General features: G+C 54.1%; 2 protein-coding genes across 13 annotated transcripts in view; one reads left to right on the forward strand and one right to left on the reverse strand.

Moving 5' to 3' along the window:
• The window catches only part of HNRNPM (heterogeneous nuclear ribonucleoprotein M), an 89107-nt gene extending 79931 nt beyond the window's left edge, over window positions 1–9176 (forward strand). For 4 of the 12 annotated variants that reach the window (XM_061150507.1, XM_061150501.1, XM_061150499.1 and 1 more), the window contains 5 exons: window positions 323–421; window positions 3687–3740; window positions 5703–6505; window positions 7156–7207; window positions 8754–9176. In XM_061150507.1, the coding sequence (XP_061006490.1) occupies window positions 323–421; window positions 3687–3740; window positions 5703–6505; window positions 7156–7207; window positions 8754–8917 (1172 nt within the window). In that variant the 3' untranslated portion in view covers window positions 8918–9176. The remainder of the gene's footprint in view (window positions 1–322; window positions 422–3686; window positions 3741–5702; window positions 6506–7155; window positions 7208–8753) is intronic. The other 8 variants (XM_061150508.1, XM_061150509.1, XM_061150510.1 and 5 more) reach the window with 3 other exon arrangements.
• Window positions 9177–10371: 1195 nt separating this feature from the next.
• Window positions 10372–19999, reverse strand: PRAM1 (PML-RARA regulated adaptor molecule 1). The gene is made up of 10 exons (XM_061150516.1): window positions 18056–19999; window positions 14462–15779; window positions 14322–14367; window positions 14174–14241; window positions 11427–11484; window positions 11202–11313; window positions 10928–11090; window positions 10802–10835; window positions 10676–10710; window positions 10372–10557 (listed from the first exon to the last, which is right to left on the reverse strand). The coding sequence occupies exons 1-10, from the start codon at window positions 18056–18058 to the stop codon at window positions 10529–10531; spliced, it is 1866 nt and encodes a 621-aa protein (XP_061006499.1). The 5' UTR covers window positions 18059–19999; the 3' UTR covers window positions 10372–10528.
• Window positions 20000–22044: the final 2045 nt, after the last annotated feature.

Below are 22044 nucleotides of genomic sequence, written 5' to 3' on the forward strand. Positions count from 1 at the left end.
CTGCTGCTGCTGTGTGTGACCTGGGCAGGCTCTCCTGCAGCCTTCCCACGCCAGCTACTGCAGGAGCGGGTCCTAGGTGCACCCTCTGTGTGACTGTGATGTAAGTGGAAGTAAGTCCTTCTCAGTGGACTAAAGGTAGGGTATTTTCAGGGATTCATTTGTGGTGACTTGCTTTTTTAAGGAATAGAGGATGAATACTGGTTTCCTGTAGAGAGCTAAACGTGCTGACTTGCTGGTGGTTGTGTATCTATAGTTTTTGGGTTTAATGTCTAAAACATAATGGCATTCCTGGAAAGGCCGAGGGTAATGTTTTTTTCCACAGAGATGGAGCGTGGCATGGGTGGAGGATTTGAGAGAGACTTTGCCAGAAAGCAGATGGGAATGTCTCGAAGCTTTGGAGAGCCCCTTGGCAGAGGAATGGGTAAGAAGGCCCCATGGACCCCATGTGGTCAGGGTCAACCCCCCAGGGGTGCAGGCTCACCCTGATGTTGGGAGGTTCTTAGGCAAAGTCAGCTATTTTTCTGAAGGCTTTTAAAAAATTGTATGTTTTTTAGACCTGATACAAACTTTTTGGTCTTTGAATTTTTTATTGATAGCAGCAGCACTATTCTTTTAGTCTTTTCAGTGGCTACTTTTTTCACATTGGTATAAGGTGTTTTCTTGCTGTGGATTTAAGACTGCTGTGTTTATGTGAGGTTGTGGCTCTCTAGTCATGGGGAAGATTGTCAAGGCTCAGCGAGGGGGGCGGGGGGCAGGTATGAGTATCCTTAGCCCAGTGGCCTATAGGGTTCCAGTTGAATGAGGGTGTGCTTGCTCTTGCATGTGAAACAGCCCTTGGTGAACCAGGGAAGTTTCCTAATGTTGGAAGGCTTTGCGTATTGGGCTCATCTAAATGTAGTTTTGGTTAGTTTGCAGAGCAGTATATTCTTTACTTTTCCATAGTTGGCTTCCCCTGTTTTTAGTTTAGATGTTTCTGAGAATCTGTCAGCCTAATTCTCCTCTGTTAATTAGTGTGGAACAAAGAGATTGGCTATTCATGGGCTCTAGAGTTTGTTTCTCTCAGAGGAGATTTAGAGCGTGGATAACACTCCCCCACACACATGCCCCCTTCCCCCATCTTCACTGGTATCTCATCCTGAGCAGATAGGCGGCTGCTAGGTGCTAGCCTCAAAGAGTGCTCAGCCTCTGTCTCTGTGGGACACCTGTGGCTAGGTGTGAGAATTGTAAGCTCTTTATGTCTAGTTTGTGTGAGCTAAGCTGTATTCTTAGATTTTATGAAGGCCCTAGAAAACTTGTCGTCAGTGAGACAGGGTTCAGCATTCTGAAGCTTATTTCCGGGAACCCAGTCTTCTGTGTTTACTTCATGAAAATCAGAAATTATTAAAAACTGTTTCTTTCAGAGTAGCCAGTTGACCTTTGGTTCATTACCCCCCTATCGGTGGTTAGGAAAGTTGAGTGGCTTTTCTTTTGTCGACACTGACTGGTAGTCAAGATTTTTTCCTGGCTTGCTTGTTATGACCGTTGCTTTATTTTCGATTATCCCAGAGCTTTAGAATTTGGGCATATGTGATTAGGTCAGTTACAAGTTTCTTGTTGCCATAACTGTCTTTGTTTTTGTGTCTTGGAATGGTGGGATATTAAAAAAATAAGTTATTGTCGTTTGACTGCAAATACTAATTTGTAGATGAGAACAAAATGGCACATTCCTTTGCTCCCTCAGGCACTTTCTCCTCCTCTTGAGCCTTGATCCTTTGTTGCTCTGGGTACCTCTCAGCTCTGACGAGGCTGTCAGCATTGCCCCAGGTCCTGTGGTGGCCCAGGAAGCAGGTGACCTGCTGAGGTCGTCTCGTGTGGTGCCAGGAAACTTGTCCTCTCCCGACTGGAACACAGAACGGCCACTGCCGGCCTCGTTCTCTCCTGCTCCTCTGGGCCTTCTCTCTGATTGAGACCATGTCCTGTTTGTCCTGAGGCTTCCCACAGTGGCCATGGCAACAGTAAAGAGCTTTTGTTCTCTAGCTTCTTAGGATCAGACCCAAGTTAGCAAAACGGTCTTTGTAACAAATCAAATTTTGAAGTCAGGTTTCAGAGGAGTTGCCTGGGTTGTTTTTCAGATTCAGTTCCTGACCTTTTATTTCTGTGTGGCTTACTCGACAGGTCATTTTGGTGTGCCATTTGGTGTCCCTTCCTTCCTGTCAAGGCAGTAGATCTCTACCTCTCTGTGCAGACAGCTGTACTTGGTACTATAGGGATGTAGATGGATCCTTGACCTTGAAGGGTGTGCTGTCACCTAGGGGTAATGCTGAGAGTGGCTTGGGGCAGCGCCACAGGTCAGCTCGGAGAAGTGACCTAATTGAGGGAGCCGTGGAGATGCTGGCTCCTTGGGCTCTTGGCAACCATGTGAGCACCACACAAAGGCTCTTGTTTTCTCTGTATTAGGATTTGTAAAAGCACCACTCTAGTAGACTGGTAGAAGTGGTGGGGCTGCAGGAACTGCAGGGCATGCTGGAGGGTTGGGTTTCAGCATGGTAGAAGGGTCCATGCCCACAGAGAGGGCTGGAGGTGTTGGTCTACCCTGTATGGGAAGAACAGATTAAAATTGAGAGTCAGAGCAGAGAGGCCTGTGAATGCCCTTTGTGAAAATAATTCGGTCTTTCTCTTCTAATCAGTAGTGAGCTGATTGCGAAGTCTTTTGCAGGGAATGGTTTGCTCCATGTACTGTTATAGGAACTATACCACAGGCCTGGGCATGCAGAGCAGGCTCCCAGGCGTCATGCAAGAGTAATCCCTGGTCTTGCTTGCAGGTGGGAGGTCCGTTTCTTGGTGTACCTTCCCACCCCCTTCCTTTAGCGGGTAATTGTAACACTTGAAACAGCTGCAGGGCAAAGGGTTCAGTCTCCTCGTGGTCATGGTCACAGTATGAGATGTGCTCTGTGGCTGTTGTCCATGTTGCTTAGCACTCTTCAAGACCAGTGAGAGGGTGGGGACAGGTCTCTCTTACATAATGAAAGACCCAGAAGAAACTGAAACGCTAACTAGCTTAAAATAGGTTTTTCTGAACTGCCAGCAAGCAAGCAGCAGTATTGCTGTTTTGGACAGCTGAGCGTATTGGGGTTTGTTTGCCTGCGGCGGCGTCTGTCACTTGGTCGCCATCACATGTAGCTCCCTCCACACAGGGCTGGTGGGTTCAGTTGGCTACCGCCTGGCCTGGCCTGGTGTGTGGACTGGGACGAACTTCCACCGCTGCACACGGTTACTGCTGGTTTTTATGCTTTGGACTCTCAGTGTAGCTACAGCAGTTTGTTGAAGGGTACCTGTGAGGGGTTGACTGGAAATGGGCGGGTGAATGCGCTCTTCAATCTGCAAGTACTGAGGGTCTGGACCGGCTTTAGAAAACTGGGCTGCTGGTACCCCCATTCCTGCTGTGACTTTCCAAGTTCAGTTTATGGGTGCCTTTCCAGAGGCCCTCCCGACCGGGCCTGGGCCTGGAGCTCCATGGGCCCTGCCATCATGACCCATCGTCAGGACTCTTACAGCTTCCCAGTAAAATGACCTTGTCTGTGTGTGTGTTTCTCAACCCCTCCCCCTTTCCTTTTTTAATTAGTAGTAGTCCTGCTCTGGAATCTGTGATAAATTTCTATTTCCATAGAGGAATTTGGCTAATTTTTTTTTCTTCCTGATTTCCTTAGAAATCCTAAGTAATGCCCTGAAGAGAGGAGAGATCATTGCAAAGCAGGGAGGAGGTAGGAAACGCTTAGTTTTGATGTTTTGATGTTTAGAATAGGCTTGTGTTACTGGGGGTAGTAGAGTGTAGTGCTGAAAGCATGGGCTCAAAATAGACTGCCTGGGGTGGGGAACCAGCTCTGCCTTCTCTTAGCTGTGTGACACTTGGCAAGTTACTGAACTTCTCTGTTTTTCATGCTGTAAAATGGGGCTATCATGGTACCTACCTCATAGGGTTGGCGGTCTGTAAAGTAAATGACTTAATGCGTACACATTAGCCATTGTCAGAATGTCCATGTGATTTGGGGGCTTTCTGTTTCTAGTGGTGTAAAATTGCAAATTGCTAGAAGTAAATATCTTCCCTGATTATCAAAGTGTATACCACCTAATCATAACAAATGGACTGTATACACGTACTCAAATTCACAAAATTATGAAGAATGTAAATACCTGAAATCTCACTGCCCAGTGATGAATGCTATAATGGAAATACATTCTTCCATTAGTACACCTTTTTTGACGGGTACCTAAAACTAAATGCACTTATTTCAGAAAAGAAAAAAAGTGGTTTTTTTTTTTCCCCCTTATGACTCTGAGCATCTTGGCACGTCCTTGCTAACTCCACTTGCTGGAGTTACTCTGTGGTGGGCCGATTCTAGAATTCCATGTGGGTACTGTTTCTTCCTAGTTCTCAGCCGCTCTTGGCATCTGGAGTGTCACACTCATTTTTGATAATCTTTTGGGTGTGCTATCCACCCCCTCTAGACTTGTTACATTTTTATAGTTTCTGAGATATTTTGGCTCTGAAAGTTTAATATACTTAAAATTATGTTTATATTTTGCCACTTGGTGTGTTGTTACTCAGCGAAGGAAAGAGTCACCGAGAAATGGCATGACTTGTGCAAGGTCGTGGCCTTGGTCAGTTAGAGAATCAAAGAATGTTTCCTCTTCTTGATTTGCATCCTGGCCTTGGCTGCTTGATTCAGTAATGGCAGGCTGAGTGCTCACCTGCTCATTTTTCAGAGGCTGGTGGTGGTGGTGGTGAGACTTGGATGAGAGGAACCCTTGGGCTTTGCATGTGGAAAAACTTGGTGGGTGGTGCCTTGGTGATGGAGCAGACCCTCCTCTCTAAAACTGCAGGTATCACAGGGTCCCTGTGCCCTGCTGACCTGCCGTGGTTCAGTGTCCAGCTGAACCATGAACCATGGCAGTGAGGGACTGATCCCAGGCCACTTCCAGAATCTTCTCTGCAGTGCCATTGGCTTTTTCCTTCAAAGCTGGCAGAGTTACACATGGCACAGTCGGGTGACAGTTTCCCTGACAGAGTGAGGTTCATTGGAAGTGGTTGGCTGTGTTCATTCATACATAAGGGTCTGTATTAGTATTGATTTTGGTTTTCTCTGTCTCTTCCTGATCACATGGCTGTGTAATAACTTCTCTGTGCCGTGGAGGTGCTAAGGTCATGCAGCCAAACTGGTTAGCAGCAGGGCATTGTAGAGGACAGGTTGGGAGATGATAGAGCTTGTGAGCAGTCCTAATTGGCACTATTTATACTCCATGTAAACTGGTTGGGTGACCAGCTGAGTGTGGGGCTTCTGTCCCCCACCCCTATAATGTCTGGTGGTGGGGAGACTGCAGAGTTTTCAGGAATTGATGTCTGTTGCTCACAAAGCTTGTCCCAGGTATCAGCACCCTTAAAGTGATGTGAAGGACATTGTTGATAAAAGTCCTCGGGTGGGTTTTCCCCTCTTCTAAATTTTTCTATAGAAATTAACTGTGGCACTGAAGTAGGAAGAATGATGTACTCACTACTCAGCTTTAGCAGTTGCCAACATTTGAGGGTTATCTGTGATAAATTATTGCTGAACCGTGGTTGAGCTTGTGTAGTGCCCAGGCCTCTGCAACCAGGGAGCCCTCCAGGCACAGTGTGCACACAGGTCCTCAAGCCCCTGATATACACCTATTCTGTGTCTCCGTTTTAGGTGGAGGCGGAGGCAGTGTCCCTGGAATTGAGAGGATGGGCCCCGGCATTGACCGCATCGGGGGGGCCGGCATGGAACGCATGGGCGCAGGCCTGGGCCACGGCATGGATCGTGTGGGCTCCGAGATTGAGCGCATGGGCCTGGTCATGGACCGCATGGGCTCCGTCGAGCGCATGGGCTCTGGCATCGAGCGCATGGGCCCCCTGGGCCTCGACCACATGGCCTCCAGCATCGAGCGCATGGGCCAGACCATGGAGCGCATCGGCTCTGGCGTGGAGCGCATGGGTGCCGGCATGGGCTTTGGCCTCGAGCGAATGGCCGCGCCCATTGACCGTGTGGGCCAGACCATCGAGCGCATGGGCTCTGGTGTGGAGCGCATGGGCCCTGCCATCGAGCGCATGGGCCTGGGCATGGAGCGCATGGTGCCCGCAGGCATGGGGGCAGGCCTGGAGCGCATGGGCCCCGTGATGGATCGCATGGCCACCGGCCTGGAGCGCATGGGCGCCAACAACCTGGAGCGCATGGGCCTGGAGCGTATGGGCGCCAACAGTCTCGAGCGTATGGGCCTGGAGCGCATGGGCGCCAACAGCCTAGAGCGCATGGGTCCTGCCATGGGCCCGGCCCTGGGCGCTGGCATTGAGCGCATGGGCCTGGCCATGGGTGGCGGTGGCGGTGCCAGCTTTGACCGTGCCATCGAGATGGAGCGTGGCAACTTTGGAGGAAGTTTCGCGGGTTCCTTTGGTGGAGCTGGAGGCCATGCCCCTGGGGTGGCCAGGAAGGCCTGCCAGATATTTGTGAGAAATGTAAGTGGCTCTTCAGGAACATCTCGGCCCTGTGCACATGGGGAAGAGGGAGGCAGAGGTCAGGAGGAAGTGCAGTGAGAGGAGATGGCCTCAGAAGGAGAGCTGAGGAGCATGCAAGGCCACCTTGCTTGTCTTTGTCCCCAAGGTTTGGTGTCAGTAGAATGAGGTGGGAACATGGGAGCTTATGACACTTGTGCAGCAGAAATAGTGGGTTTTTTTGAAATCCTAGGCTTCTCTGACTACTAGGTAGAGAAGACCATGATCTGGAGAACTTGAGGGCTTTTTTTCTTTTAACTCTCAGCTTGATGAGCTGCTAAATACATGGCATGACAGTTCAGAGTGGGAGAGGGCTGTATCTGAATTATCATCACCAGATGGACAACTTTTAGCCACTGTGCGGTGGATCTGTGGGCTGTTCACTACGGGCAGCTGTTCCCTGTGTGAAGTTGCCGCAGATAACAGGGAGTGAACTTGCTGTGCTAGTTTAGGACCTCACCCAGACAGACTTGTTCTGTGCTGATCATCGCAGTGTGAAGGTCAGCCAGTATCCGGGTGTAATGAGAGGTTTTAAAGGCATCCCAAGACAGTTTAGGTTTCTGCATGAGGATTTGGTTGCATCACTCACCAGTTCCCCTTTTCTCCCCCCTCAGCTCCCATTTGATTTTACATGGAAGATGCTAAAAGACAAGTTCAACGAATGCGGTAAGTGTTTGAGAGAGGCTTCTTAAATGCTTCCCTGTGTTGTGGCTTGTGTCAAGGCTCCCATCCTTGTCTTGTAGACACCTTCCATGACTCTACAGAGGACGGATGGGACTTGCCATTTTTCTGCCTGTGCGAACACTCAAGCTGATTGTTGAGTTTCCTGTTATGTGTCAGACACTTTTTCACCCCTGTCCTCATTTCATCTTTGCTGTTTGCCTTTTCCGATTTTTGAAAAGAGGCAGCATTGTCCCCATTTTACAGAGTCAGGCAAAGTCACATTGCCAAGATCACATGACTTCTAAGTGACAAAGCTCAATAAAATAAGTATGTCTGAGACAAGGGTGCCTTCCACAACCGCACCATGGGTTTGTGTCTCAAAGAGCACTCACCCAGCAGGCATGGGTGAGGATTCGCAGGCTCAGGGCAGGTGTTTGTGGGCAGCGTGGTTTCCTGGCAAACCGGGCACCCACTCTGGAAGGCTTGCTTTGTGGCCAAAAGGAAGTTCGGTTGTCTCTGGGTGAGGCCCTGCCCCTCACCCCCACCACTTCTCTTCTTTGAACCATGGCAAGTTGGGAGCCCCAGCCTTAAGCCAGAGGCCTGGCTGACTCTCTGAATCAAGGCTTCCTCAGTGTTTTCTCATTTCCTTTTGCCGCAGTAACTCAGATTTCACCACTGTTGCAGCCTCTCCTAGTTCTTCTCTTGGGTCAGTTATTGAGCCATAGCCTGCCTTCTTGCCCCGTTCTTGCCCTCTCTCCCTACTCCTTAGTTCACAGATTGTAGTGGAAAAGTCAAGTGGATCATGCCACTTCCCCTCCCAGGCCTGGAGGTGTCTGTCCCTCTGTTGGCAAGAGAAATCCAAAACTATAAGCCCTGTACCACTTAGTGTCTGCCCAAGCTGTTTTAGAACTTGCCTGTGAGAAGCCCTCCAGGGCTTGACCTTCTCTCAAGCAGAGTTCATGGCCCTAGTGTTGTGTGGGCCAGCCCCGCTACACTTGTGTTCTTGGACCTGCATTTCTGTAGCCTTGTAGATTGCTTTCCACAGTGCTTGACACATAACCAGGATGCTTAACCAGAGCTTGAAGGAATATGTGTAACCTGCTTGTTAATGATTACAAAGCTTGTATTTGGACAGTACAGAAGTGTCCATGGTATTGGTGATGGCCTTGTAAACACAGAGGAGCAGTGTATTAAAAGTGAAGCCTCTGTAAAATTTGCCTATAAAGTTGGCTTCACACAGTGTATTTTTTTTTTTTTTTTTAATAACTCTTGAGCATGAAGGTGTACATTTGAAGCCACCAGGACTGCTTATCATGAGTCAGATTGTTGTCCCATGGGCAGAAGAATGGCAGTGTGGTAGAGGGCCATGGTAACTGGGTTCTAGCCGCTGGGTTCTGAGCATTCTTGCGTCAGGCGCAAGGGCAGCTCTCCCTTTTGACTCTGTCAACCGAAATCCAACAGGTGATCTGGACTGAGTGGAGCCCAGACTGAGCCTGAGCTCTGGGTTTGCCTGATGAGTTGTGGTCTCTTCTTCCCTCCCTGTGCCCAGGCCACGTGCTGTATGCCGACATCAAGATGGAGAATGGGAAGTCCAAGGGGTGCGGTGTGGTTAAGTTTGAGTCGCCAGAGGTGGCTGAGAGAGCCTGCCGGATGATGAATGGGATGAAGCTGAGTGGCCGAGAGATTGATGTTCGAATCGATAGAAATGCTTAAGCAGTTGCCTTTTTTAAACATCGATACCAGACCTCTGAATTTGTATTTTTTCTTGTTAACCATTTTAATTTGTTGGCTGGATGTATAAAGATGTTTAAAAAATTCAGTTGCTTTTTGGGGTAATTTGAATTACTTTTTTAATGACTGGGGTTCCATTTGACTGTTTGCATTGAGATTGCAATGTGCGCAATTTTTTTTGTAGTTGTGGCATCTTGTTGACATCGAATATGACTTTGATAATAAATACCAGTTCCTGAAAGCTGCTTGCTTTTGTGTGTGTGTTGTGGGGTAACCACCCAAGGATGAGGGACCAAAGCTGCTCAGTCTCCTTTCTGCCCTTGGAGCTGTGTGGACCCTTGAGGTGAGAGGCCACTGGCTGCAGCCTCTTGAGAAAAATCTCTTTATGGAAACCGAGTCCTGAGTGGGCCTGAGTCTCCCAGTGCCTGTGCACACTGATGGTGTGCTTGGCTGTCAGAACCATCCCGTCTCCCCCGGGCAGTGATTCTACGGGGCACAGATACTGCGAGGGGCCCATTTCCAGTTTGACTTCTGTCCCAGTCTGCCCCGGCTGCTGAAAGGAGCATTTGTTTCTCTCAGTCCTGGAGGGTGGGCAGTCCTGTCAAGGTGCTGGCAGATCCAGGGCCTGGTGAGGGCCTGGTCCTAGTTCATGGATGACAGTTTCTAGCTGTAACTTCACGTGGCAGGAGTTGCCTAGGGAACTTTCTCAGACTTATTTAAAACAATATTTTTTTAGTTTATTTGGCTGTGCCATGTGGCTGGTGGGACTTCAGTTCCCCGAACGGGATGGGGACTGAACCCAGGCCCTTGGCCATGGAAGTGCATTGTCCCAACCACTGGACAACCAGGGAAGTCCCCAAACCTCTTTCATAGGGCACAAATCCCATCCATGAGGGCTCTGCTTCTGGACCTCATGCTTTCTCGTGCTGTCACCTAGAGGGGTAGGTTTTCAGTTTAGGACTTTGTTTTTGACAGCCAGGACACAATCTTCAGTCCATAGCAGCTTTTCTTTGCTAAAACAGACCAAGGAGGGTGTAGGTTTCTGAGCATATTCTGCCCTGTCAGAGGTTTAGGCTGAACTTGATACCTGCACTCGGTCAGAACTGGGTCACATTATCTCCACAGTGTGACAGCCATTTGGGCTATTGCCCGTGAGGAGCTGCAGCAGCTGCTTGTCATGCTGGACGTGGAGGGCCCCCAAGCATCTCTCTCTCCTCGCTGACCACAGCTGACCTGGTGCCGTCAGAGGGGCCCTCAACTCAGCTTCTAGCAAGGGGCCCCCTCCCTTGCCACCTTCTCCTGCCCTCCTTTTTCTCTTCTGGCCTTTGTCCTTGAGGGGTAAGGAGACCTGGACCTCACAGATTTCCCCCAAGTATTTGATCTTGGCTCCCCTGTTGGTGCTCATTAGGAGGGAAAGAAAAGACAAGACACAGCAGTCACTTTAAAAGAGGGACTTTATGTGGTCTGTGGACGTGGTCAGACAGGAGCCCAGGCAGTTCTGTGATGGCCACGCTAGGGTCCAGGACTCCTTATTAGCGGGTGACTGGACTGGTGGGCTGTCCTTGATCCCCACACCTGCGGGCCTTACTGTCCCTAGGGCAATGGTTGGCTGTCCAAAGGATCTGCCAAGAAAGGTGACTTTTGGTGACCCTTTCCCCGTGAGCGGGTAGCCAGCAATCCCTGGAGGGGTGGCAGAGGACCTCACCCCACCCTTCCCATCCACCCAGAGCATTTACATACCCCAGGCAGCGACGTCGTCGTACACCTCTGTTTCCCTGGTGGAGAGCACAGTTGGGTCAGCCAGGGTCACCCTGCCCCATTGTCACACACCCCCACCCCCTGCCCCCAATCAGTGCTGGCACTCACAGGGGCAGTAGAGCTGTTCTTGGCACATAGCCATCTGTGAAGAGAGCAGGGGTGGGCGGGTGAGGTCTCCTCCCTCCTTGGGGCTGTCTGCCTTCCCAGGCTGCCCTCCACTGGTGACTCACTCACACTTGCCCTTGGTGTCCCGGCACAGCATCTCCTCCTTGCTGGTGAACTCGATCACCTCCAGGATCTCCCCACGCCGGATCCCCAGGTGCTTGCCGCCCCCACGGCGGGTCTTGGCATTGGGGTCGATCATCATCCTTGTCTGAACCACAATCTCCCCCTCAAACTGGGGAAGGGGACACAAGAGCTGCCGCTTGCCCTGCCGCCCTGAGAACCCCGTGTGGGGCGGTGGCCACCTGGGGCCGAGCCCAGCCCTCCCAGGATTCTTCATTCACACCTTGAACTTCTTCCGAAACTCTCGCTCCGCTTTCTCTGCCTTCCGGAGCTGCTTCAGGGACTTCAGGTCCATGGGCGGCATCTGTGGTGGCTGGAGGGGCGCCTTCTCCTTCCTGGGCATGCCCCCCCCACCCCGCCACAAGGAATTAGGTGCTCATGCTTCTCAGGGACCCCCTTTTACTTTTCTCCCCAGCTCAGCCCCGCCCTGCCCACCTCCCTCTGGTACCTGAGCTCTGGGTCTTGCGGTGGCCTCCACGGGTACTGCTGAGCCGACAGCACTTCATCTGGGACAGTCAGAGTGCCGAGTTAGGGCAGGGCCATTGTGTGGGCCTCTGGCTCTGGTGGCCTGAGGTTCCCCTGGTCAGTTTTCAGGACTTGGGTCTCCTCCTCACCCTCTGCTGCCCAGGCCTCTCATGGTAGATTGCCTTCCATTTTCCTAACTCCTGCCACAGGCCAGGCATGGCAGAGACCTTTAACCATTTCTTTCAACTTTCTTTTCTTTAAGAAAATATTTATTTGGCTGCTCTGGGTCTTAGTTGCAGCATGTGGGATCTAATTGCCTGACCAGGGATCAAACCCATGCCCCCTACATTGGGAATGTGAAGTCTTAGCCGCTGAACCAACAGGAAAGCCCCTTCTTGATGGCTGTCATCCCAAGTTGCCTGCTGAGGAGGTAGCAAGGGTCAGAGAAGTAAGGCAGCCTGCCCAAGGCCACCAAGGTATTAAATGGTAGAGGCAGGGCTTCTCTGTCAGCTTTTGAGGCGGTTTTACCCCTCCCTCCTACAGCAAGTAGGTTTTGGGAATTCTAAAGAGATACGGGTCAAAAAATAAGGCCAAGAAAAGTGTTTCCTCAAAGCAAGCAGTCTGCCTCTGGGATGGGGCCATGTCGGGCTGGGGTTCTTGCCTGGTCTGGCTGATGAGACTGGACTGGAAGGAGTCTCCCAGGTGACAGCCGACTCACTACCTGGCAGATGACCAGCTTTTTAGGTGAGGGCACTGCTGGCCAAGGGTCTGCTTACAGTGAGAGCCTCATGAACACCGGGTGAGTGAAGGATCAGAACCTGCAGCCCCCAGCCTTTTTTGCAGTCCTCTCTGGATGACTTGAAGTGCCACCCTGGGCATTCCAGACCACCAGGCCCCCCTCCCCATCAAGTGCTGGGGTGGGGAGGGGGCTGCATATCTGCATGGTGCACTCTTCCCTCCCCAGACACTTTTTTGCCTCCAGCCTCAGCCTGGTGCTGAAGTGACAGTCACACCCAGAGGCCACCCGGGCTGGAGATGGTCACCCAGATGGAAGCAGTCCTGACTTCACCCCAGGGCCCCTATACACCTCCCGCAGCCTAAGCACACAGCCTTGGGTGCAGCCAAGCAGGGCAGACCCTGGCGCCCTGTGGCTCTACCCTGGGCAGAGAGATCCTGAGCAGGCTGCCCTCAGCTTCTGGCCCTTGAGGAGCTCCCTGTCTGTGCAGGGGGCTGCCACTGCTCTGAGTGAGGCAGAGAGTGGGAGGGAGGTGCCAAGAGCCCCTCAGGTCGCCCCCCCACCCCAGCCTCGAGAGAGAGAGATCTGGGCAAGCGTGTGGTGCTGGGTCAGAGTCTTGGAGAATGACTGGCACAGGATGGGGGACAGAGAGCTACGCTAAGGATGCATCTGGTCTACTTGGGGTTGGGGAAACAGTAAAGGGTGGGCTCGTGCCTGCAGAGTTGCTGGTGGTGGAGTGGCCAGAGGTGCTCGCTCCCCGCGTCCACGTCCCCAGGAACGGCGGCCCCCCCCCGAGACCTGAGCCACAGCCTCACTGGAGCGGAAGCAAAAGGGGCCCTGTCAGGAAGCTCTGTGCTCACAGGGGTGTTGCAAGCAGCCCCTGGGGAAAGCAGGCCCAGGAGAAGCAGCAGGGCCCAGGAAGGAGCCACAGCCATATAGGCAGCAGGCTTTGGGGGCTGGGCTGGTGAGGAGGGGGCAGCAGCTGGGGACCCCTCAGGCACGTCTGACAAGAGGATCCCTGGCAGGAGACCCTCCAGAGATAAGGGCAGGAAGCAGCCTTGGGGCAGAGGCTCCCATGTGGTGGCTGTGAGCTGGGGCAAGTCATGTCTCAAGCTTGCACTTCTATAAAATGGTAGGGGGGCACAGTGCACATTCCATAAAGTGCTGGTGGGGAGATGGGGTGAATTTCTCACGTGAGGTCGGTGAGTGCCTTTTCCCTGAGCTGGGCCTGCCTGGCCTTCCGCCTGCTCTCCAAGAGCGGAGGCATGGAAAAAGAGACAGAAGGGGCCTTGGATACCCAGAGCACGTGGGCCTGGAGGGTCGGCCACACCCTGGCTCCAGCTCCCTCCCGCTTGAGTTCAGGCCCCTCCAATACTGGAGTTCCCCAATACTGAGTTCCCCTCAGGCACCTCCAATACTGTGGTTCTCCTGATAACCTCTTCCTTACTCAGGATGACCTCCACTTGACACCCAGGTGCAGGCTCAACATTTAAGCCTCATCCCTATTCTGAGCTTGCTTGCTGTCGTCCCTGGTGATACACCATTACGTCCTCTCGCCGATTTTGTTTTGTTTTGTTTTTTGGCCACGCTGCTTGCAGGATCTTATTCCTGGAACAGGGATGAAACCCGTGCCCCCTGTGTTGGGAGTTCAGGGTCTTAAGCACTAGACCAGGGAAGTGCCCCTCTATCGGATTCTTCCGCTGTTCTGCATGTCTGCGGCCACCACCTTGGGATGCAACCCTTGGCTTGGCCGCACCGTGGTCAGGCTGCTGGCCTCTGGCTGTCCTTCCTGTTCCTCCACCAGGAGCTGCCATGACCTTTCTGACCCCTTTCTCTCTTTTTTTCTCCCCTAGCTCTGCTTTCAATCCCTCAGGCGTATGGGTTCTCATGGGGCCTGGTACTAGCAACACAGACAGAAAAGGCCCCTGTGATGACTGTTCCCCCTCCTCCGATGCCTCGGCACACTGGTCTGACTGAGTGTCCTGCTCTGTCACCTCTGCTCCTGGGGCCAGGTCCAGAGTGGTCTGTGGGCTCGACGTCATCGTACACCTCGTCTGGGTCCCTGCAGGGATACCTGACGTGAGTGAGGGCCTGTTTCAGCCCCGTGACCCATGCCTGTGCCCCCTGACTCCCCATGCTCACTGTGGGATGCAGTGGAGGCCAGCAGAAGAGGAGGTCCTGGGCAGAGCTGTGGAGAGATGAGATAGGAGGTGGGGACGCGGGTAGGCCAGGGAGCGTCGACCCGCCCACCCCTGCTTTCTACCTGGGCCATCCAAACCCACCTGTGTCTGCTGCCGCAGCTCTCCGAAAACTCTGGATATCCCTGGGGCCTGGGGGCAGTGGGGGCTTGGCTGGGGGAGGGCCCAGGCTGCTGGCCGGGGGTAGAGGCCTCCGCCGGGGCAGGTGACCAGGTCTGAGACCTAGTCTGGAGCCAGCACTCCGAGCGAGGGCTCCTGATCTCTGCTGCCGTGCCCCAAACCCTGGGCTGAGAGGGACCCGTGGGCTGGAGCCCGCCACAGCAGAGGGCAGTGAGCTCTCTGAAAAGGAGCCAGGGAGCAGGGGCTTTCTTGGGAGGTTCCTGGGCAGAGAACTGGGCTCTGGCTGCGAGAACTTGCGGGGGGGCCCCCGACACTCGGGCTGCAGAAACTTGGAGGGGAGCACGCTGAACTCGGGCTCCGAGGACGTCCTCGAGAGGCTGGCGGGCTCGGGCTGCAGGGGCTTCTTGGAGAGCACCTTGAACTCACACTGGCGTGGCTTCTTGGGAACCACACTGACCTCTGGCTCCGAGGACGTCCTGGTGAGGTCACCAAACTCAGGTGGCAGGGGCTTCTTGGGGAGGTCATTCAGCTGAGGCCGGGTGATCTTTCTGGGAAATGTACTGAAGTCGGGCTGTGAAGAGTGGGGGTGGGGCTCACCAGATTCAGGCTTTGAAAAGGGCACTGGAGGGACCTCACTGGACTCAGGCTGTGGCAGGAACTTCTTAGGGAGGCCACCGACCTGAGGCTGCGGGGGCTTTCTGGGGAGCCCACAGAACTCAGGTTGCGGAGGCTTCTTGGGAAGAGTACTGAAGTTATTAGGCTCTGAGGAGTGGGGGTGGGGCTCACCAAATTCAGGCTTTAAGAGGGGCACTGGAGGGACCTCAGTGGACTCGGGCTGTGGCAGGGGCTTCTTAGGGAGGCCACCGACCTGAGGCTGCGGGGGCTTTCTGGGGAGCCCACAAAACTCAGGCTGCGGGGGCTTCTGAAGAAGAGTACTGAACTTGGGCTCCACGGGGGGCCTGGGGGTGTTGCTGAGCTCAGGCTGCTGCGGGGGCTTCTGAGGGGGGCCCTCAGGGACCTCAGGCTTCCTGGGGAGTGGTGTGGCCTCGGGCTGCAGGGACTTCTTGGAGAGTTCACTGAACTCAAGTTTGGGGGGCTTTTTGGGCAGGTCAGTGAACTCAGGCTGTGGGGGCTTCTTGGGGTGCTCGCCTAGCTCAGGCTGTGGAAACTTTCTGAGGAGTTTGTGGAACTCAGGCTTCGGGGGCTTTTTGGGGAGGTCGCCAGTCTCCAGCTGAGAGGCCTGGAACTTTGCTTGAAGGCTCCGGAAGTCCTGATGACTCCCCTAGGGGACACAGGCAGGCAAGGGACTCATACACATGGGGGCCATGGAGAGATGGATGTGGGGACAAGCGAACCGATCACAGACACACACCCTTGTCGACCTCTTCCCCGCCTTCTGCCATTGACTCTTCTTTTGACCAGACTCCCATGTTTTTGTCTCCAGCCTCCCCGCGAGAGTGCCAGGCTTTCTTCCTGAACTACCACACACCTTCTGACCTCATCACTTAAGCCTGGAATATGCACCCAACCTTACCCCACTCTGGACCTGAGCTCCTGGGGCCCCCTGTGGCTTTCTGCTCCCATACCCACCCCCACCCCAATTCCATGGAGCATCCTCAAGCTCCTCCTCCCCTCCTGCATGTCCCCAGGCCTTTCTTTTCTTATTTCAAAATGTATCTGGAGGGATTTCCCTGGCAGTCAGGTGGCTAAGTCTCCTAGCTCCTATTTGGGGAAGTAGATCCCACATGCCACAAAGAAGAGTTTACATGCCTCAACTGAAGATTCTGCGTGCTACCACTAAGACCCGGTGCAGCCAAAAGCAATAAATGTATGATAGTATATCTGGAACTGAACAACTTTGGACCACCCCCACCCCTGTCCTGGCCATGAAGAATCCGCCCAGGGGAGGCGGCCTCGCCCGCAACAGCATTATTGTAAGAGGCTCCTCCTTGTTTCTCCTGCCCCCAACGCCCCACGCCCCCATTCCTGGTCGCTTGTGCCCACAGCAGCCAGAGGAGGTCTATTTGTGCTGCTCTGCTCGAATCTGGGGGTGCTCTGTCATTTCCCCACAGTAACAGCTCCAGAGCTCACGAACCCCCTGAACGGTACATCTGACCTCCCCCCGACCACCTCCTTGGCCTCCCTCTCCTGCTTGGCTCCTGCGCCTCTCCTCTTCCAGGTTTCTACTCCTTTATTCCATGTGATAAAGGCTTCTTTTCCTGGACCACCCTGATTTAAAAAAAAAAAAAGGATCCCCCTAGGACTCTTTGATCTCCCCAACCTGCCTGATTTTTCTCTTAGTGTCTACTATTTTATATCATCCTATTTATTTTTACTTATTTATTTATTTTTTTTTACTATTTATTGGCATGCCACATAGCACATGGTATCCTAGTTCCCCAACTAGGAATTGAACCAGTGCCCCTTGCATTGGAAGCAAGGAGTCTTATTAACCTGCCACCCAGTGCTGTTTTTTAAACGTGTCTTGACTATTTAGGGTTTGTGTGTGTGTGTGTATGTGTCGACTCAGTCTCCCCCAGCCCCTGTGAAGCGTGCCATGAGGGCCGCAGCACTGCTGTCCTCCTAGTGCCTGGCACTCAGTAAGACGCTCAGTAACTGTTCATTGAAATAAAGAATCTTCTAGGGACTTCCCTAGTGGCTCAGTGGTTGAGACTTCGTGCTTCTAATGCAGGAGGTGCGGGCGTTGATCCCTGGTTGGGGAACTAAGATCCCACAGGCCATGCGGCATGGCAAAATATATATATATATATATACAGGACACCGAGACATGCAGCATATACTCTCCCACATCCAGTCTGATGTGCACCAGCCCTGGCACGTGGAGTCCGTCCCGGATCCCGTCTCGACAGGATCCACACCCTCGGTCACAGACACAGGAGACACAAGTAGGCCAGGCCTGCTCTGATCAACAAATGACCCCAGAAGTGGCCCTGCCACAGGCCCCTGGGCCTGGCTTCACCTGGGGTCTAGGATATTGGGGAGGGGAAGGGCAGGGCCTCACTCATCTGCCCTGAGCTTCACGGATCTCCCCTGACCCAGAGAACAAGGAAGGGTGGCAGTTCCTGCCTGGGGCCTGAGATACCTCTGTGAAAGCACCCCCCACCAGCTGGGCTGGGACAAGGCTCCCAGGTGACCCCGGGGGCCGGAGAAGTCAGGTCAGCAGGTCAGGCCCTGGAAGACTGCTGGGGTGGGCAGCAGGTACCTGACCTACTTTGTCACCCACAGGAAGCCCCTGCCACTCACCCTGGCTGCCTGTTACCCGGTGGCTGTTCATGCTGACCTGGGGGGAGGGGAGTCACCCCGGCAGGCCCACCCATTCCCCTTCTAGTCACAGCCCGGGCCCTCGGAGCCTGAGCTGTCCCAGAAGTGGATCCTGGCTACTTCTTACCTCTGGACATTTGTGGCATCTCATGTCCCCAACAGCTTTCCTGCCCCTCTGCTGCTCTACTTTCGGAATATGCCCCTCTGGTTTCCACCCGTGACATCCCTCACCTCCAGCCAGTGTGGGGCTCTCCCAGGCCCTGGAGACTCACTCACCATGGCTGCAGGAGGGCGACGGGCCACAAGGCGAGTGGGACCCAGGCCAGGACCGCTGCCTTCAGGAAGTGACTGTGGCTTCTGCTCCACGGGGTGGGGTCTGCTGGCCAGGCGGGGAGGGGAGGGGAGGAAGGGGCAGAGGCGGGGACAGCCCCAGCCTGGTCTCAGATCCTGTCAGTGCTTCTTGAATTCCTGTCCTGCCCTGCAAGCTTTGGGCATCCTGTCAACAGAATCCCTCCCAACAGTCACTCACTTCTAGATTCTGCTGCCCCCTCACCACCACCCCAGTCCTGCCATGTTCTGGCCTCCGGACTCCAGGGAGGACTTGTGCCAGGCCAGGAGGACCTCCTGGCAACAGAGGCGGGGCAAGGCCACCTCCAGCCAGGGCCTCCGTGGGAGGGGAGGGGTAGTTCTCAGTAGGGAAGGGGCATGGTAAGCTCCACGCTTACTTAGGAGTGAGCTGGGTGGTTGAGGCCCTCCTGCTGGCCCTTGTTGCCTCAACACGCCTTCCTCATTTCAACACTTCCCTGCAGTCCCGATTTCCAGCTTTGAGCAGGACTCAGGACTTCCTGTTGCGGGGGACAGCTGTCACACAGGCTGATGGCCCAGGTGGGGTGGCAGGTTTGGTGATGGGCGGGTGAGTGGGCAGTGTCCAGGTTCCCAGATGACTAGGGAAGGAGGAAAATGGGGGTGGCCGGGAGGCCAGCGAAGAGGGGGTGAAGGTGGGGCACAAGACCAGCGCTGTCCGGAGGGAAACCCTGATGGCTTGGCTTCGTCCCCAGGAGGTCAGTGACCTTGGGGCTCATAGAGAAAGGAGAAAACACCCCGTGGGAGAGAGCAGAGCCCTGATTCTCAGCATGGCCACACCATCGGGGTCCCTTCAAGAGTTCACAGAGGTGAACAGAAGCTCCTGGAGATCCTTTTTTTAACTTAAAACTTTTCGGCTACACTGGGTCTTTGCTGCTGTGAGCAGGCTTTCTCAAGTTGCAGAGAGCAGGGATACTCTCTAGTTGCAGCGTGCAGGCTTCTCACTGTGGTGACTTCTCTTGTTACAGGGCACAGGCTCTAGGGAGCCTAGGTGGGGGTTCAGTAGTTGCAGGTCCCAGGCTCTAGACACAGGCTCAACAGTTGTGGTGCAGGGGCTTAGCTGCTCCTCAACGTGAGGGATTCTCCTGGACCAGGGATCGAACCCGTGTCTCCTACACTGGCAGGTGGATTCTTTACCACTGAGCCATCAGGGAAGTCTGCTCCTGGAGATTCTGACTTAATTGGCCCGGGTTGTGGCCTGAGCCTGGGGATTTCTTACACACCCTCAGGGTGATCCTAATGTGAAGCTGGGAAAGAACTGGTGTCACCAGTCATCCTGGCACCCTGATAACGTGTGGGCTGTGCCCCAGGTCAGAGTCTGAAGCATCTCAGGTGATGCCCATACTGTGGTCCAAGGATCACACCTAGACTAGCAGGGATGTTTGAAGTTTCCAGAAGGCTACAGAGAGCAGTTGGCAGTGACTCTGCCTGTGTGTCTACTCTAAGAGCAGAGCTTGGGGATTCTGGACCCCCGTGTGTCCCTGCACAGACCGACATGCACTCTGGGTCACATTCCCCGGTGTGGGTCCCCCTCCGAGTAGGAGGCTGAGGGTGAGGATGAAGAGGTCTGTGTCCTGGAGCCGCTCAGCCTGGGAACCTGCAGTCTTTGGCCAACCTGTGCCCTCTGGGGTAGCTGCACAAGGCGGATGCCTGCCTGGACATGCGGGCCCCTCATTCATCCTCCCTCCAGACACTGCTGAGCACCCTCTGCTGGGCGGAGCCGGAGCCCTCAGAGGGACTCTGCTTTTGGGCATCTTGGAGTTGAAGTGGTAGGGGCGGGGAGGAACCCTCTTTGAGGTCACAGCTTGGTTGGCCAGAGAGAGGCCAGGGGCTGCAGAGGCCCATAAGGGACATGGGGAGGAGTAAGACTTCCCAAGCGAGCAGACAAAGATTGGACGTGAGTTGGGAGGGGATGAGGGTAGGAGGCGGGGCTTCCAGGTGGCACAGTAGTAAAGAATCTGCCTGTCAATGTGGGAGACACAGGAGACGTGGGTTCGATCCCTGGGTTGGGATGATCCCCTGGAGGAGGAAATGGTAACCCACGCCAGTATTCTTGCCTGGAGAATTCCATGGACAGAGGAGAATGGCAAGATACTGGTTACAAAGGGTCGGACACCACTGAGCAACTGAACACACATGCACAAGGGTAGGAGGCAGTTTTCAGCTCCCCCGGCCTCAGAGCACGCTCAGCTTGCTCCAGAGGCCAGCGAGGGGCCCACTGTACCCATGGGAGGGGCTGCTGCATCTACACGGGTGATGGGGTTGGAAGGCAGGCACCTGGGTCAAGATGTTGGCTCTGAGTCTCTCTGGAAATGTCCTGACACACTGGGAAGTAGCACTGCCTGGATTCAGGGGTGGCTGAATGAGGGCCTTACGGGGAAGACTCCTAGGGGCTGGGGGACTCTGGTCCCCTGGCGATGTGACCCTGAGCCCTGAAGATGCAGGAAAGGGTGAGCCTAGGGCCTTGGAGGTGCAGGAAAAAGTGAGTGCCTAGGTTTTCTCATCAGTTTAACTGTCCCACTTCTGGGGTCATGTAGAGATCAGTGTGATTTTGGAAGCGGGCCTGGCTAGAGTTGGGCTCCGTCAGCTTACCAACCTAGCCTCACCTTCTCTAGCTGTACAGTGGGCCCCTGACCCACCTCCTCCCCAGGTTCTTGAGAGGGCCCCAGGCAGCCGGCCACAGGCTTGGGGGCTGGAGGGATGTGAACTGCTGGCCAACGTTTCTCAAGCCCCCTCCCCCTCTCCCCATCCCTCTGTGAATTCTCACAAGAACTCCAAAGGCTGACTGTCATGACACCCATTTTAAGGACTAGAAAAGTGAGATACTGAGAGGTTCAGTCTTGGGGCTTCCTTGGCAGTCCAGTGGTTAGGACTGTGCTCCCAGTGCAGGGGGCATGGGTTTGATCCCTGGTAAGGGAACTAAGGTCCCATATGTTGTATGTCATACCCAAAAGACTCCCCCAAAACAGAGAGGTTGAATCTTCCCCAGGGTCACCCAGCTGTGGGTCCAAGGCTTCTGGTTGAGAAGTGTGTGTGTGTGGGGGAGCTTGTGGGGGTCTGGAGCCCCCCAGGGTTCCCTAATGGTCTCACAGCTCGTGTTGAGTGTCAGCTGCCTCAGTGGGGTCTGGGGGCCTGGAGATGGTGGCAGCGTGGTCACCTAGCCTGAGTTACCTGGGCCTCAGCTGCAACCCCATCAAGAACACTGGAGGCCCGAAGCCCCTTATAAGGCCAAGGATGGAGGGGAAGGCAGTCTGGCTCCTGGGTGTCCAGGTGGGATAGGTCCTAAGGGCACCAGATCTCCTTACTGCCCTTCCCAGGAGAAGCAGCAGGGCCTTCGGAACCTGGAAGTGTTCAATTTCGAGAAGACACAGCGGCCACACTAACAGGAGCAGGTGTTTGAGCCGATACCCCAGCCAGGCTTTACCTGGACCTTGCTTGGCTCTGAGACAGAGATGAAGATTCTGAGGAGGACCAGGGGAGGATGGGAAAGGGGACAAGGGGAAGACAGGAGGCTGCTGGGTGAGGGGTGGGGTCTGGGGACTTCCCCCCAGGGGGTGACCAGTGTCTTATTGGCGGCATAGAGAGGACTACCCTGATGATTTGGAAGATGGTGGGGGTGGGGTTGGAGTCACTGGGTTCTTGCTCACAGGATGTCTAGGTTCCCCAGGAGGAAGAGGAGGGTGATGGCGAGTGTGGTCCTGATAGGAGGAGTGGAAGATGTGCAAGACGGGGCCTTGTGGGCTACTAGGAGGGCAGGGTCTTCATCCAGAGAGCTGAGAGGAGTCATAGGAGTACTAGGTAGGGGAAGGGGCACGATTGGAAGAGACTTGTTTCTAGGGGTCTTCAGACTGGATGGAAGCGGGGGCGGGGGGTGGAGGATTGCTTCTGGTGCCCAGGACGAG

This window comes from Dama dama, chromosome 9, assembly GCF_033118175.1.
Source record: "Dama dama isolate Ldn47 chromosome 9, ASM3311817v1, whole genome shotgun sequence".
Lineage (NCBI taxonomy): Eukaryota > Metazoa > Chordata > Mammalia > Artiodactyla > Cervidae > Dama > Dama dama.

What these genes read in the sequence shown, in the direction of transcription:
- PRAM1 (XM_061150516.1), bottom strand. An exon ending in GGCCTCCACTGCATCCCACA is followed by an intron (nt 14,242 to 14,321) that starts GTGAGCATGGGG and finishes GTATCCCTGCAG; the next exon opens with GGACCCAGACGAGGTGTACG. An exon ending in AGTTTCGGAAGAAGTTCAAG is followed by an intron (nt 11,091 to 11,201) that starts GTGTGAATGAAG and finishes CCCCTTCCCCAG; the next exon opens with TTTGAGGGGGAGATTGTGGT.